General features: G+C 41.0%; 1 protein-coding gene across 8 annotated transcripts in view; it reads left to right on the top strand.

Annotated features, from left to right (window-relative positions):
• DST (dystonin) overlaps positions 1-17,774 on the top strand; it is a gene marked incomplete at its 5' end in the record, with an annotated part of 395,725 nt that overhangs the window by 301,202 nt on the left and 76,749 nt on the right. For all 8 annotated transcript variants that reach the window (XM_082663420.1, XM_082663421.1, XM_082663422.1 and 5 more), the window contains 3 exons: positions 11,480-11,641; positions 13,146-13,316; positions 15,698-15,864. In XM_082663420.1, the coding sequence (XP_082519546.1) occupies positions 11,480-11,641; positions 13,146-13,316; positions 15,698-15,864 (500 nt within the window). The remainder of the gene's footprint in view (positions 1-11,479; positions 11,642-13,145; positions 13,317-15,697; positions 15,865-17,774) is intronic.

Genomic DNA, 17,774 nt, shown 5'->3' with positions numbered 1-17,774 from the left:
GTAAGACAGACCTCTTGGGTTCCATTCTTTCCCCCCCCCCCCCCTTAAACTTAACCTAGGAAACAGCAGTTAATGTCCTTGACAGGATAAAATTAATTCATGTTTAATACCAACACAAACATAATGATTGAAAACAAATGCTGTTCTGAACCAAAAGTCCTAATTCACTGTCAGTGAAAGCTATTCGAAGTTTCCGAAAAGAGATTGGTACTACCCTTTATGTTACTTTAGCTAGGTTTTTAAACAATGTGGATTGTTTTCCTGCTTCTAAATATTAGTCATTGGATTAAAATGTCTAAAGACTGAGGTATTTTCTATTACTGTTGATAACCCAGAGTACCGTTTTTCTACTTATACTTCTGTATTATTGCATTAAATTCTGTATACACTGTCATAAATTCCTAGGCAGAAAGGCAAAAGTCCCCCTATCCCTACCTCCTGTTAAAGATTCCTGCTCAAGATTATCTTCAAATCTAAACTACATTATCAGGTAATATTAACGTTTCCACATTTCTATTTTATTTTTCAAAGACATACCAACTCTATACAAGGAATAGGTGCCACCCTTCCTATGATGTCATCAACAGCCAATTATCCCCACACTGAATTGATTTCATTTCAGTGAAGAGCACAGAAACTTGATGTTTTAGCGAACATATACAGTCACATCCCAGCTAAATATATGACCCTCCCCAGCTCCATCTAGGCCGTGGTAAAAAGTTTTACCCACAGCCTGCTTACTGTTTTTTCTGGCCACTCTGTTGCTTCTCCAGTTGTCATTCGGTTTGTTCCCACAAATGAACACATCACTGGTACAAGTCTCTCTGAACCAAAGATTTCTAAAAGCAGGGAATTTTTAAACCGAGTTGAAACCAGAGACAGAGACCGGAACACATGTAATTGTGCTGTGATAAATGTTCTCTGGTCCAGGGGAAGGCAGTGTGGAACCCAGGCATCCTCCTGAGCATGTTGGGTGAACTAGAATGCCAGGCGCCGTGAAGCTGGGGAAGCCGGGAGGTTTGAGTCCTAATTGTAAATGGTATGGCTGAAAAAAATCAATTTCCAAGTATCCTCTTAAGATATTTATTAAATGATCCTACAACAACCTCTGTAATGTCACCATATTTTTAGAGATAAAATTAAACTGTCCAAAGAATACTTTAATAATGATTTCTCAGTGGCCCGTATTGTTACATAGCGGTCAATGACAAATTGTTCTCTGTTTTTGTCAAAAACAGGAGCAAATTCAGTAAAGCTGTCGCAGAAGAGGTTTTTCTTGGGGAAATATTCTTACTTGACTGGATTTTTGTTAATGAGCCTGTGTTATCAGGGAGGTTTCGTAACACCTTCCTGTGGTATTTTTAAAGGTGACAATGTTTTCACTATAGAAACTGTACTTTGATGCATGGGCTTTGTAGGAAGGTCACATTATTCAGTCAGCTATATCAGAGTGGCTTTAAGATGTTAGGAAGAAAGAATATCACCTATGCTGGGCAACACAGAAGGCCCACCAAAGCAGAGGCTGCACGAGGCCACTACGATGGCGCTGATGTGATGGCAAGGTTCGTAAGACTCCATGGTTGCACCACACACACCAGCAGAGCCAGTGGGGCCTTCTTCCTACTCCGAAAGGCTGTCCTGGTGGGGAACGTGGCACGAGGGCTCTTTCCATGTTTGCTTCTAACTAACGCCATGCTCTTGGTGTCATGTGGCCTCTTAACTCCTATGGCTTCATTTAAGATCCAGGAGTTAGACGTAGGAAACAAACTTACGGTTACCAAAGGGGAAAAAAGGAGGAAGGGAGGGATAAGTTAGGAGTTTGGGATTAGCAGATACATACTACTATACTATATAAAATGAACAACAGGACTTACTATAGCACAGGGAACTATATTCAATATCTTGTCATAAATGGTATATATATACTATATATATTCAGTTATATGTATATAACTGAATCACTTCTTTGCTGTGCACCTAAAGCTAACACAACATTGTAACTCAACTATATTCCAGTTTAAAAAAAAAAAAGATCAAGGAGTTCATGTAGGTTGTTCTGAATGCAGTTCCAGCCAGAGATTTTATACCAGGGGATTTTTTGGTGGTTTTGTTGTTAACTGGATAAATTTGTATCTTCATTTTAAAGTGGTTCTCCCCGCCACCCCCAGCCCAGACACACCCACCGGCACACACAAAGCACCAGGCTATAGCATCTCCTGTCATTATCATGGGCCTTCCTTAGATAAAAGGAGATCTACATAATTTATTTTACTCTCATGGAAAGTTGCTTAAAGGGGTGTGTGTGTGTGTGTGTGTGTGTGAGAAATGGGAGCAGAGAGGGAGGAATTTGCTTTGTTGTTTCGAAATGATGCGGTTTCTGGATAAGAAAATTTGATGGGTTAATGTTTTTTAAATGTTTCTCTAGGTCTGTAATCATTCATTAAATAATAGCTTCGGGTAGGTAAATGCTGTGATGGTAACTTCCAGGAAGAAGAGGAGTGCATATTACAGATCCTCCTTAACATTCAAGATAAATTCCCATCAAGATCAGTCACCCTGTTAAGTGTTTCTGAATTTGTTTGCTTTTGTCATGGGGTCTGAATATCCTATTTTCCTTCAAATATAAATTATTTTCCACTGAAATAAATAGCTACTGCATGTTCATCTGATGACTATCCTTGAAAACCCTTGACCCATTTATGTGAAGCTGTTTATCAGTTTATCAGAAAACTAAGAACACAGGTTGCTTTCCGTTTTCCTGAGCTAATGGCATATCTATTTTGAAAGAATAATAGAAATTGTTGTTTCTAAGGCCTAGTTTTGTACTCACAGCAAAAAAAACCACATCTCTTGTTTGGCTTCTAATCCATATTTCAGGAGCACCTGGGCCAGGAAGATACTTTGGTCAGTTTTTATGGATAATAGTGCATTTACTCACAAACACTGTCCATTTACTGCACTTGAATTTCCTAATATCTCTAGCCTTTCAGCTCTAAAAACTCCATGTTTCAGTTGGTAAAATTAGTCTTTTACCTTTTCTATGATGTGGATCATTGTACTTTGTGGTAAGATTTTTCAGGAACTTTTCTTTTAAAAGATTTAATTTAATTTTAGAAATATAGAATGAGAAAATTATACTGTTTTGCTTATAATTCAATTAGTATTTGTGTACTTTTCTAAAATCATCTGCCTTTAGAAGATTTTTTAACTGAATCACATCTAGTAGGCTGTGTAAAGTTATGTTTTGAGACCAGTTTAACATTGTGATTTCTGTATGTATGAAATAATACTGTTGACTACTTTTCAGAAGAACCTTACTCATTTTATTCATTGTGTATTTCTCTCTTACGAAAATGTGAGAGAGCTAGGTATCACGATTAGCGTTTAACACAGTTCAGTACATCTCGATTTTACTAACTTTAGAGACCATAGCATTGAAAGTAGCTGCATAAACCAAATTTAGGAAGAAAAGTTCAGCCAGTCCAGTTCTGCGCTAAATGTGAGTTCTTTTATGTTATCCAGATAGATCTTTGGAATCTGATTCCAAGTCACAAAGATAAATATACAAGTTGTTGTCATCAATACCAATGTAATATTAAGAGTACAAATTTCAATTTGAATCAGAATCTATTAGGATCGTCCTTTGTAGAGTTAGTTGAAATCAGCTTAATAAAATAGGAATTCAATTATTAAATAAATGGCACATCCTTAAACATAATCAACTAGAGGACATTTTCCCATAGCACTTCCTGCTTCCCAGCTGTACTCTGCTCACTTTCTCATCCATATTCTCCACTTTACTGTAAGCCATGAAGGGGCGGGGGTGCTGCATCTCTGGGCACCAGCACTTTGCCAGGGCTCTCTGTGCTGTTTGGTAATAGTGGGCACTGTTTGATGAATGGTTGAGTTTATGAATGAATTGTCTATGTAGCTTTAAAAGTGTACTATCCACATGAAATATGAGGTTGCTGTTCTTAGCTTTACAGAAGGTTAGAAGACTAGAATAGAATTGTGCTAATGATCCAGAGTTAGAGCCTAAGTTGGGCGGAATTAGGGCCATTTTTTCTTATGAAAAGTTCTGGGAGGATCTCTGTTTAGAGAAAGGCCCTGGTCCACATTCTGTGGAAACTTTATTATTCATGTAGCCATGAATAAATAGCTTATATGGGAAGGGAGTGGCAACTGACAGTCAAACCCTTAGTTTCTGCTGATTCCAGCCTAGGGCACGACCCACTGTTCAAACGTGGTAACTGTGGGCACGTTTTTCTTTGTCTTATGATCCACATGTCACAACAGCCTGTGTGATTAGACAGGATCAAGTGCTTGTTGCAGTATTTCACTTCTTGACTCTGAAGAGTGGGCATTGATATTATCATGTTGATGGGTTGTTTATTATGTATATATTCCCTTCTAGTTGGCTATAGATATTTTTCCCAACTTCATGATGGCCATATACTGAGTTGTATCTAATAATTGTTGAATGGGTGTGTAACCTGTAGAGTTCCAGTTATGGATAGATTTTTTTTTTCAAAGATTCAGTTCTTAGGTTTATAAAAATCATTTTGGAATATTTTCTTATGAAAGGTAAAAAAGGGCCATCCCACATCTTTTCTGTAAAGTTATCAGAGAAAGTATAGGGTTGTTTTTAATAGAACTGTCTTCACTTGGGGCCAGCACAGTTTTACTTATGTTCAAATGATTATTTTGTGAGATTGAGGAAAGAAAATCTGCCCTCTATCTGCTACTCTGGCATGGTTGCTTATTTCATAAGATAAGGAATGGATAGATTTTACTTTATTTAAATGAATCTATGAAATTTCCCCACACACACACCCAAAGGCTAAGGTTTGGCTTGCTGAGTTAATTTTCAAACAGTATTTTTAAAGAGTGTTTATTCAGTAGATTAAAAAAAGTGGGTGTGATTTTGTTAATGAAACATCCAGAGTCATTTAACTGCCCTTGATCTTTGCCTGAGTCTTGCATCAAATTCAAGAGGAATGCATGCTTATTAGTAACGACTAATATTCATGTCCGCTAATATTCATATTCTTCTTCTCGAAGAAGCTTAGGAATAATTGATTCTGGAGAACAGTTCTACTTGAACTTGGGTTTTGAAAAGAATGACACAAGAGTCGACTTGAAAGTGATGCGCGCTCTGCATTTGCAGACACTAAACGTCTAAGAGTCCGCAGCTGCAGCGCACGGGAGTATGGTTTCATCTGAAGGATGGGGACCTGTTAGCCCTTATCCCTGTTTCCTATTCCCAGGGGTGCAGTCCCGGCGGGGCTCCTGGTGTCTGTTCCGCCTCTGCTCGCCCCTCCCCCACCTCCCCAGTTACCAGATACGCGAACCCGCGCCGCCCTCCCCGCGCCTCCAGGACCGGGTCTGGTTCGCGCTGATGTCACCACCAGGCGGTTGCCTCGCAGCCGCCCGCCTCTGGGCACCTCCCCCTCAAAGGCTCGAGGGCTCCCGGCCGGACGGGGCCGGAGTCCGGGGAATATGCCCACGGAGTCCGGTCTCGGGAGCGCGTAGCGGCGGAGTGGGAGCCCGGGCCCCGCGGCGGCGAGGGGCGCGCGGCAGATGCGCCCCCGGGAGCGCCCGGGCTCGGGACGCCCGCCCGCCGCCTCCAGCTGCGCCTTTCAAGGCCGGCGGGGTCCCAGCAGCCCGAGCCTTAGAGGAAGCCCGGAGCTCTTCTCTGCTGCAGTTGCCTCAGGTGGATCCGTCGTCTTAAGGAGGATCAGATAAGAGTCTTTGAAAACGGCTTTTTTTTTTTTTTTTTTTAGGGGAGTTTATAGTACACCGTGCTTTGTGTTTACTTTAAACGGTCGCTGGATTGTACTGGCCTGGCCGCCCAAAAGCCTATTTTTTCCTCTTTGGATAATTCTGAATAGTCTCGAAGAAGCTTAATATGGGTAGAAAGACTGCCTTTCGAATCAAGATTATTTATAGCTACTCCCAAAAAGAGTAAAAGAAAATTTGAACTTTCTTACCGCATTAGACTTAACTTATTTTTCTCTGAAGACTTGTTCTGTGCCTTCATTGGAACAGTCCATGGTCCCTGGGTTTGTCTTTTAAGTTTCTGAACCTTGGTTTATTTATAAAAGAGATGGAGTTTTGCAGGCCGTCTTTAAGTGGATTACAGTTAACCAGAGCACTGCTGAAATTAACATTCAGCCAGCTAAGATGCTGGCTCCTTTGGAAATTTTAACCTGGAAATCTCAGATGCAAAATTAGAATAAAAAGGGAAATGGACCGACAATGGAATGTTCTAAGTGTTTGAGCCACTGTTAAGTGCATTATTTGGTTTCTTTTTTCTGTGTTTTGGAGTATATGAAAGGGAACTCTGGGGGCCTTTCTGGGTAGGAGGAGGAAGGAGACTTCTGTTCTCTGCTCATGATGCACTTTATTTTTGACAGTCATTCTCAAACCACCAGGTAAAGGGAGGGTTGCAAAGTAGACCGGTGCCCTGCTGCTGGCCTTAAACACCTCATCTATGACGACGTGTGTTATGTGAGATGCGTCCTTGGGCTGGAGACACTTTATAGTTCTGTTCAGAAGTGTGCTTTGCTGAAAGATGCATTGCCTTATTTCCCACTTTCTGTGTCAAGAGCTGCAATATTTGTTTTAACTCTCTCCAAAATGGGCAAGCCGCTGAGCAGACCGGACTGTTTACGTCAGAATCCCCCCTGTGTAGGGAAGGGTGAGGAAGAGGAGGACCTCAACATCGAGGACTGTTACGTCCCGCAGCGCTCCATCTACGACACGGTTAGGCTGAATGAGCAGATCGACTCTGGTTCCAAGGGAAGCCTGTCTTCCAGGCATTTCACAGATCGGACTTTACCCTACAGTCACAGAACACTGGATGTCAGTTCTTTATGCTCCAATGGTGCCCTTGCTTCTTCCAGTGCATTTGAGCTGAGAGGCCGTGAAACTCACAAACTCGATGAAAAGATGATCTTTGATGCCCTCAAACTGAATAGCGATATCATCCGAAGCACAGGATTACCCAAAGCCAAATCTCACGCAGAAAAGAAAGAGCATAGACGGTCATGGCGAATGTTCGTCCCAGCCAATTTTATGGATTATGCAAACAAAAGTGAAAGCTCTTTTGTTGAACCTCCTGATCTGTCAGATGCTGTTACCAAGGCTGGCAAGTGCAGAGGGGGTAGTAATTCTCTCACGTCGGAGGAGGATGACTCTGGGTTATGCAGTCCTCCAGCCGAGAGGGAAGAAAAACAGGGCATTTTACCTGGAGATCCATCCCGAATTAGAAGCTTGTCTTCTGCTGAAGATATTCACATAGCAGAGCAATATAGACCCTTTTTTTCTGTTAATTCCATCAGCGAACAGAAAATCCCCTTGCTTTCATGCAGAAGCGCCCACCTTGATGACAACTTCAAAACGATTTTACATGATGTTTCTCCACCAGAGGAAACAAAACGTGTCAACGGTCAAAGGGAAATCCGTGGTGAAAATTGCTGCCTGCAGAATGATGTCAAAGAGAGCACTCTTAAGGCTGACCCATTCATTTTGCCAAGAGAGGGAGAAAACAAGTGTATTTCTAACCCCAGAGAAGAAGGAAAAACATATGGACCAGGAGAATTACAAAGCACAGCACGAAGTAGGGAATTTATGGGAAGTTCTCCTGAGGATTTGCCTCTCCCTCACACAGATCTGGGGGGAAATGATGTAGATGGGGGTAGTGCAAGTTTAGTAGAAAACCTGACATTATTGACACAATACGATTTGGAAGAATCCAACGTAGCATCTCAAGAGGACATGGAGGCTCCCCTTTCTGCCCAGGAGATGGAGGCGATCCCTATGCAATGCTCCCCCAAATTCAGAGCAGTAAGAAAGAAAGCCACTGCCCGAAAAACAAGGGCCCGGGCAGGAATCTTGGACCCTGTCTGTAATGGCTTTCACTCAGTTCAGGTAATTAACGGAGATGGGAAATTCTGTGATGCCCAAGGTCTGTGGTAGTGTTGTCAAGTGGCCACTGGTGTTTCCAATCATGGTCAATCCGGTCTTGTCTTTGGGGGGGTTTGACTAGTACCCTACCAGATGACAGATATTGATATGATCATAACAACAAATTAATTAGGGACCGTTTTTGAGGAGCGTGATTATCCCCAGCTGTTTGGAGTCCTGCTCCTGGTTGTAGAGACGGTGGCTGTTCCCTTTCATTTGAATGCCTCCACTGTGAATTTATGTTAGGCTTAGGCTTTTCCACAAATTGTGGTTTAAGACCCAGCCATTTAAGGGCAGTTATATTGGATTTATTAAGCTCGAACGGGCTTAGGAAGGTACCAACACAGTATTGTTTTGGTCTGAGAAGTGCTTTCCTCAAATTGAGGACTTTTTACACCTTCTGAAAATATTCTCTCAGTAGCTCTGCATGGGGGAGAGAGGTAATTGTGCTGTATTTTGCCCCTCACTTGTATAGCCCCTCACTTTTGGTAAGTGGTGAGTGAGGTAAGCAAGTAAAGCGTACTGCCTTGTAATAGGGAGAGGTTGGTTGTCAAGCCTGTAATTTTTTTCTTCCCACTTAGATTGAAGTTCAGCTATTTTGGTCCTTTTCCTAAGCTCTTCTGGTAAACTTTGCCTCAGAGGTAATTTTATTTTATTTTAAGCTTCTCTTGTGTTTGTGTACTCATGAGTTAGATTGGGGGGAGAGTCTCTCTTCCTAGGTATTTTGTTACTGAGAGATAAGGAATTTGGACACTATCAGTCTATGAAATAATTGCTCTAATCAGGGATGCCCTTTCCATGAGGTTGCATTAAATGGCATGCTAGTTTGAAAGCTTAGCAGAGTACTTTTTCTTTTTTACTGTATTTTTACAGTTTATCTGTAGAAAGTAAACTGTTAGGAGTATATAGATTCTTTAGTAGTTATCTTTCTTTAACTTTAGTGTATTTTTGTTAGCACTTGAGAAAATTACCACAGACTCACCCAGAACTACGCTGATAGGCAACCCTGAAATTCATTTCTTTAAAACCAAGTCCAGGGATTAAGGCAATTTACTGGAACGTTTTTATTAGGTTTTTGTTTTGTTTTGTTTTGCCCTGAAAATTAGCTGTGAGGGAGAATAAAACTTTCCCCTGCATCCTTATGTATCAGACAAGTTCCTGGAATTAAAAATGTAGCAGTTTCCCTCCCCCCTCTTTTTTTTGGTAAGTAGTAAAACATATCTACAGCTATTAGTTCCTAGAAACAGTAACTTGGAAAGTGGTATAGAAAAGAAGTAGGATCATAGCACCAAATTCTGTTTTCACTACCTTCCTGTAAGTTTCTATTGACTTATTAGGTAAATTATTGTCTTTTTTAAAAATCATGAAAGACATACGGTAATTTTTTCCCAATGATTTGGGGAATTCTTATAATTCTTTGTTTATGTGTAGTTGACTTTTTATACTGAGTATTGTTATATAGAAACAATTAGCCAGTGTGGAAACTGTCTGGATTTTCTGTGGAAGAAGTTTGGGCTTTTTGCTAAGAGGGGACTTTTAGAAGAGATGATCATTTATTTGTTTGCTGTTCTTTAATTTACTCATTCATACTATAACACAGAAGTATCCTGTGTGCTGGGCTTGCTCCAGAGTCGGCAGAGTTTGTCTCTGGCAGCCTCTACATCTTTCAAAATTATTTTCCATACTGTGCCTGTAATTTTTTCTTAAGTCCTATTTTGATATTTGTTTTTATTGTTTTCATATATTCTGTTTAACTGTTCGTTCACTTGGACTGTTGATATACTTATATAGTGGCCTGTTGTATAATGACTCAGCGCCCCAAACCTTGTCTTACCTTAATCTCTAGCTGAAGCTTTCCTTCCTTAGTTAAATTATTTGCCTTCCTAGCACCCTTCAAGCCCTATATTAAAAACATTTGTATTATCTGTGAAAGAATTGATGTACCCCCCCAGTATTATCTATTGAGGGGTTATCATCATATACCCCAAGATATAAATAAAATTTTCTATGCTGATATTCATTTGGCAAATCATTAACAGGTCCATATTACAAGCTAGGTACCGTGGTAGGTCCAGGGTATAGAACGACTATAAGGAAAAGAAAAATTTATGCTTTCGTGGAACTTGCATTTTACCCTAATACATTAATTAGATCTTTTGCCAGTTACAGGCAGCGGGGCTATAAGTTGGGTGGGATGGAGAGTCGGCAGGGAGAGTGCTGGAAAACTGCTGACAGAGCAGGCAGTGATCCAAGGGTGACCAGGGTTGCTGTGCCGGCCCTGTGTGAGCAGATCCGTGGGGTGAGGCCTCCGTGCATCCTGCAAGCCCGTCGGCATCTTGACAGGCGTTGAGGGGCTAGGCGTGTAGGAATCCACACTATTGCAGTGCCCATCTACCTCTTTTTTCTGTTTCTTTCCCTGTATTTGCCCCTCTGGCTCACGTCATCTTCTTGTCAGTGACTTCCATTTCCAATTTGAGTCTCAAATGTCATTTGCCAGTTAGCAGCAGGCATCCTTGGAAGGGCCTATAAGGATTCTTGCCAGGAAGGCTCATCTTGGGCCCTCGTTACCATTTTGCTCCTTAGCATTTTCTATACCTTCTTTTTTTTTTTAAATTGAAGTATAGTTGACTTACAATGTTGTGTTAATTTCTTCTGTACAGCAAAGTGACTCAGTTATACATATACATACATTCTTTTTTCTATTCTTTTCTATTATGGTTTATCACGTATATTGAATATAGTTCCCTGTACTCTACAGTAAGGGAACTCGTTGTTTATCCATCCTATACGTAATGGTTTGCATCTACTAACTCTAAACTCCCAGTGCATCCCTTCCCCCACCTTGGCAACCACAAGTCTGTTCTCTCTCTTTTAAATTAATTAATTAATTAATTTTTGGTTGCATTGGGTATTCGTTGCTGCGCGCGGGCTTTCTCTAGTTGCGGCAAGAGGGGGCTACTCTTTGTTGCGGTGCATGAGCTTCTCTTTGCAGTGGCTTCTCTTGTTGCGGAGCATGGGCTCTAGGTGCATGGGCTTCAGTAGTTGTGGCTTGTGGGCTCTAGAGCGCAGGCTCAGTAGTTGTGGTGCACGGGCTTAGTTGCTCCACAGCATGTGGGATCTTCCCGGACCAGGGATCGAACCTGTGTCCCCTGCATTGGCAGGTGGATTCTTAACCACTGCGCCACCAGGGAAGTCCCACAAGTCTGTTCTCCATGTCTGTGAGTCTGTTTCTGCTTCGTAGATAAGTTCATTTGTGTCATATTTTAGATTCCACATGTAAGTGACATCATACGGTATTTATCATTCTCTTTCTGACCTGAATGGTTTTGATAATATTGTGAATTTATATTTAGTTTACTTTCTCATTATTATTCATAAAGCAGCTGTAACACATGAATAGGCAACAAAAATCTTTATTTCTAATAATCTATACCTGATGATTGAACAGATGTTTATATTTGGTGGCTGTTAGGTACTATAATTCATATAATTATTGTTCTTTCCAATGCAGGTGTTTCAAAAAGAAGAGATTGAACCCTTGCAGGTTAAACAGCAGGATGTGAACTGGCTGGGTCAAGGCCTCATTCAGAGTGCCGCTAAGGGCACCAGCACCCAGGCCTTGGAGCGGGACCTGGACAATGCCAGTGCACGATGGAAGACCCTCAACAAGAAGGTGACGTTACCACCCCCTTTGCTGTCATTTCTGTGGATTGTTCTTCTCCAGCATTTGCTGTGACCACTAGTCGTATTTCTAGTAGCCAAGCTTCCCTAAACCTGCCTGTTCCTGGACATCCCCATGAACTGATAGCCCACCCTAGATGCCCCCAGGGCTTGCTGGGCAGCACAGAAGCAGGAAGGACCTCCCCCACCCACTGCCCCCACGAGGATAGGGACCTGACCGCACAGCTGTGACGGCAGGCGGCCAGGATCCTGGCCCTGGGCTGGTGGGAGCACACGCACCTCCAAGGGCACAGGGGCTACTTGGCTCCATAATCAGTGTCCCATAGGGATCTGGGCTCCCTGTTGCCAAATCCTTTACTTATTTTGCAAAGAACTTGGAACTCTCACTTTTTATGTGAAACCTAATTTTCAGATGTCAGCAACTCACTCCATACTGTGTAATAGGTCACACAGTACAGCTCTGTGTCTGTTTGCCCTGGACTAAGGGTTTGCACCTCGCTATAGATCATTAAGTCCAAATACTATTTTACTGATAAGATGTAGATCCCACCTTTTTCTAAATGCCCATGATGGAAAACACTGGAAAATAATGCTCTGATATCTTAAGAAGGTGACGCTGACGCACAGTGGCAGCTCTTTATGTGACAGAAATGATCAGAAAAGGATTTCGGGATGGCAGTGCTCATCTAGTGGTGGTCGTGGTGGGGGATTGTTCTTGGAGTTTTCCTTGCGTTGAAATGTGAAGCAGTGGCTGGATCTCAGAATGACATTTATCCTTCTTTAGAGTTCGATTCATGCCACAGCACTCCTCAAATACAACTGGGATGCAGTGTCAGGTGTGAATACTTTCCATGGAGCTTAAAATATCTTGCCAACTACTTTTTCAGCCCAAAAAGAAAAGACCTTTGAGGGGGCAATAGGATATCTCTATGCAGAACACAGAGACTCTATTTACTGGGCGACAAAGGCGCTGGCTTGTCAAGAAAGGACTCTATAGAGCTTGGATCTAGCAGAATTTAATTGGATACTTCATAGTTATTTTGCCTAGCAGAACGTAATTCTGATTCTCCCCACAATAATATTGTTGTTTAAATCTTAGTCTTTAAAAAAATATTCAACAGTAGGAAATAAAGAATGAATCCCAGGGATAATGATAAAAATGAATAAGGCACTGTTTCTTTCAGTAACCTTAAAATATTTGAACCATTCATTGCTAATCATAAATGTATTGGATACTTCCAGAATCTCAAAGCCTTCCCCTTTTGCACTGACTGGTTGAGATGGCAACCTTATCTCCTTGGCTTACTTGCTAACTTTGCGTTTGTCTCCTTTCCATCTGTATCCTGCCCACTAGCAATGCTTTGGGTGAATTTTAAGTGAGAAGGAAAAGAAAATTTGTGACCAGATGGGAAGATGAGCATGGAAGTGTTGGCTGGTGGGCAAATTTCATTTTTCATGAATGCAGTAGATAACTGGGGATCCCTGGTGCTGTGCAGGTGGCCCAGCGAGCAGCTCAACTGCAGGAGGCCCTGCTGCACTGCGGGAGGTTCCAGGATGCCCTGGAGTCCCTACTCAGCTGGATGGTGGACACCGAGGAGCTTGTGGCCAATCAGAAGCCCCCATCGGCAGAATTCAAGGTGGTGAAGGCCCAGATACAAGAGCAGAAAGTAAGTTAGCGGAGCTTTCGTACTGTTTCATGTTAAATCTTAACAATGAGAGTAAAAGTTCACCTTGTGACTCTCTTTATTTGTGTTAATAGGATATCCTCGTTAACTGGTAATCAATGCTGTAGACATTGTTTTGTTAGTCATTCAACAAATATTTGTGGACCATCTGCCACAGGTCAGCCATCGTTCCAGGTGCTGGAGATATATCATTGACTACAAACCATAGACGTTCCTCATCGAGTTTAAGGTTTAGTGGTAAGGGAGGAACGGGGAGAGAGAGAGACAATAAACAAAGTAAACACGTAAATGGTGTTACATTAGCCATCGATAAATAACACTGGGATGGGAGATAAGAGTTATTAGCAAGAGACAGAGTGCGAGGGTGGGGGACAGGAAGTGCTGAGTGGAGGGGTGTGTGTGTACAATTTTAAAAAATAGTGTAGTTGAGTTCGAAGACATCACTTACCGAAAAGGTGACTTCGAACAGAAATATTGTTCTCCTGTGTATTAGGTTGATGCACATGCAATTGCCTATTTTATAGAGTCAGTATGGGCAGTTTGTTATGGTTCAGCCTGTACTGACATGGCAGAGAGTTGATTCACATACTCTGAGAACCATACTTCTGTGTCTTTTGATTCAGCAAATACAGGACCCAGTTGGAAAGACACTTCTTAGAGGGATGGTCACTACTTGGGGCCACATGTACAATTTTTGTGGTCATTAGGAAGCATTTAGTGACCTGTCCAGTATTGATTTGTTAGCCATGACTTGAAATGACACGTGGGGGGGTGGCACCTGGCACACAGCACACTGATAAGGCTTCTCTTTAAAAAGACAGGACCTTTAAAAGGAAGAGACTGGATTAAGAGGCTTAATTGGGTTTTGACACCCAGTACTACTCTCTCTAAAAATTCTTCGAAGACTTTAGTATCTTGGGAAATTAACTTATTAGAAATAGATTTACAGGTATGGATTAAAGAAATATAACAGGAAACACATTGCATTTGTTTGATTTTTGAAAAAATATGGTAATATATAATGATATGTAATAAAATAATATGTATAATTTATATAATGTAATAAATATATACTATAATCTGGTGTTAAATATAATAGTATAATTGCTACCATTCACGATTTAAACATTTATTATTTGCCCAGAGTTAATGAACTGTGCTTAGCCAACAAAACCTGGCTATTGATTTTGCTTTCTTAATTGCTAGAAGCTGTTCGTTAAAGTTTACCAAAAGTAATCCACTTAATTGTTCTCTTTACTGCCTAAACCACTTGTTGTACTTTGATTTTATGATGGCTCTGACCTGTGTCAAGAGAGGGCATCTCTTCCCCTTCTCTTTAGCCCTGTTCCCCTCCCTTCCTGCTGTGGTGGCCTTGATCCCAAAGTGACAGTGAGAAAATACCCTTCCACCTTGTTACTTCTGGGTGACTGTCTGTGCCTTTGGTCCTTAGGCATCAGTCAGGGTCAGGTTAAGGAAGCAGTGCGGTACTCAGCATTCTGTACACCTGTGCCTTCCTCACTGCTCTTCACACAGGGCCTGGGGATTGCACTTATTCCTGAAATACTTGTTTTGATTCATTGGAGGAAGGGAATCTTGATTTCTGGCTACCTATGTCAAACACTCCCTTCCAGGTTTCTCAAAATGAAGCATTAAATTGAAATTTTTTCCACGGCTCAATCCTGAAATATTAGTCTTCCTTAGCCAGCTTTGGGGATTTCTGACATGTTTCCCCCTCGGTTCATTGTGGAAATGATATTTAAAGGCTCTTTTTAGTTTTCATCCTCGTAAAGAATTTTAGGAGCTCTCTTACCCCCTAAAAGCAACCAAGAGCCTCTAGTTGTAGCCTCACTAGCTTGTGAACTTGGTCTGACTTTCAACTTCCCTTCTGCGTTGGATTGTTTAATATGGGGAAAGGTTTTGAAAACAGCAGTGATTTATAATGACCTTTTCTATCTCAACGGGACAGATCACTGTTGATTGTTTAGGGCATTCCCATTTCATTATAATAATTGGGATCTTGCGCTCTCAGTGCAGAGGAGTTATCCTAAGCGGCACATTCTACTCCATTACTTCATATTAACAAGTTAATAACGAATGGTTCAGTGGCCTTATCAATATTTGTTTTATTTAGTATGAAAAGCCGCCACCGCAATGTTTGACACAATAATAATGAATCATTAAACAAAATGAGTTTTTTTGAAAAAATCCTACTTCTCAGGTCCTTTTGTATGTGAATCCACACAAAGTTATTTTTGTTACATATCACAAGTATTTTGTGTATGTTTTCCATATGTTGATAAAATTATCGCTTTGTTTCCTTTCTTTTTATTTATTTTTTTTTAAATTTACTATTGTGTCTTAAGCTTCTCCAGAGATTGTTGGATGACCGCAAATCTACTGTGGAGGTGATCAAACGGGAAGGAGAAAAAATTGCCGCCACAGCAGAACCTGCAGATAAAGTGAAGATTTTGAAACAACTGAGTCTCTTGGATAGCAGATGGGCGGCCTTGCTTAATAAGGCTGAAACAAGGTAAATGCTTCCAGTCTTTGGAAAGAGCACCAATGGCGTTCATACTGATTTCTTGTATTTTGGTAATGCTTTTCTTCAAATTGTTATTTTCCTGTGTTTATCATGTATGTGAACATGGAGGGCAAGGGCTATGGCACCTCTGTCTTTATTCCCCCATGGGGATGTCCTGTAGTCTCCAAATCTATCCCAACTCTTAAGAGTATTTCCTTTGGGGGTCATTCGTTCATTCATTTATAACGTAGTTATCGCCTGCCTACTGTGCATCAGGCAGAGCTGGGCCTTCCGCAGGGGTGTGCTGGTCAGATCATCCCTGCCCTCAGACAAGGGACAGCCTAGCAGGGTTTCGTAGCCATTGAAGACTAATGACAAATGTGATGGTTCAAAGTGAAACCTGGGCACAGGGTGCTGTGGAAGCAGAGAACAGGAGGAACCTGGCCTGGGGCAGGAAAGTGATAGCTAAGCTCTGTTTTAAAGGAGGAGTGGGAGTTATCTGGGAAGTGAGGCAGGTGGAGGGCACTGTGACGTCTACCAAGGCCGGAAGCTGGAGCGTGGCTCCACCGGGCTTCATTACACTTCGTTTTTTTTCTTTTTAATTTTTTTAATTGAAGTATATAGTTGATTTACAATGTTGTATGAATTTCTGCTGTACAGCAAAGTGACTCAGTTATACATACATATACATTCTTTTTTAAAATATTCTTTTCCATTATGATTTATCATAAGATATTGAATATAGTTCTTTCTTCATTCTCTTCACTGGCACCACATTGACCGATGTCATGTTGTAGCTACACTGAAGTGTACACTGGCTGGGTTGGAAATAGATGAGCCACTGAAGAGAATGAGCATCTCCATACATTCCTACCTTCTTTGGAACTAAGATGGTGCAGAGAAGAGTTTGTCCAATCTTGAATTACGGAGTAGAAGGAGTTATCATTCTAGGACCATTGAATAAGGGGCTCCGAAGGAGGCTGGAAGTTTCATGTTATTCTTTAATGTGTGTCAGTAGATTATTCCTTCTGTGTAATGCCCCAGAATTACTGCCATGGGAGAGACTCTCAATACTTTTTTTTAATAAATGAAAGTCTAGATCTCTGCTTCACTCCCATGACTGTCCTTTTTTTTCCCTAAACCTTCCTCACAGCGGTATTAAGTGGAGGGATGGTGGTGATGCTACGATTCACACACAGACTAATAGATTCCCTTACAATTTAAATCATAGTCAATTAAACCTAGTTACAAAATAGTTCTTTCTAGTGATTCTAGGTGATTGGATATTAGAATTTTTAAGAAAGAGTCATAAATAGTGATCATCCAGAAGTCAAAAATAATGTAGTAATTTTATTCATTTTTTTAAAAAGATCAAATGTATTTCAACTGAAGGTTTTAAAAATATATGCATGTGTAATTTGTGATATGAAGGTATAGAAATTATGTTCGGTAGCATGTGCCAGTTGTCCATAATTCCCTTTGTCCCCATAGAAAGCTCATTTCTCAAATCATGTAATTCTCTAAGAATTAAACATGATAACAGGTGAAGACAGCTGCTCTTGGTCCCAGCAAAAATAATTCACAGGATTGGATACAGCATCAGGTCCTCTGTATACAGACCAACACAATCACTTGCCGTAGATAAAAACCAAGGACCGTGCAAGTAGGTTTTAACTTACGTGGTACCTTTTTAAGGGAGGAAACAATGGGTTTTCTAAAAGCATTCAAACTCTGTTACAAGTTAAAGTCTGAGGAATATTTCTCCTCTTTCATGATATTTTAGTCCATAAAATATTAACTGTTGCCTTGGGGAAATATACCTGACAGTGTACTTTTTAAAGAGGACTCACTAGTAATTCCAGCACAGGGGATGCTATAGTTATTCTTCAAAATTTAAATCTAATTTTGACCATTTGATT

This window comes from Grampus griseus (assembly GCF_964374135.1).
Source record: "Grampus griseus genome assembly, chromosome: 10".
Classification (NCBI taxonomy): Eukaryota; Metazoa; Chordata; class Mammalia; order Artiodactyla; family Delphinidae; genus Grampus; species Grampus griseus.
The sequence above is the reverse complement of the archived record's forward strand: the minus strand, read 5'-3'. Positions and strand labels throughout refer to the sequence as shown.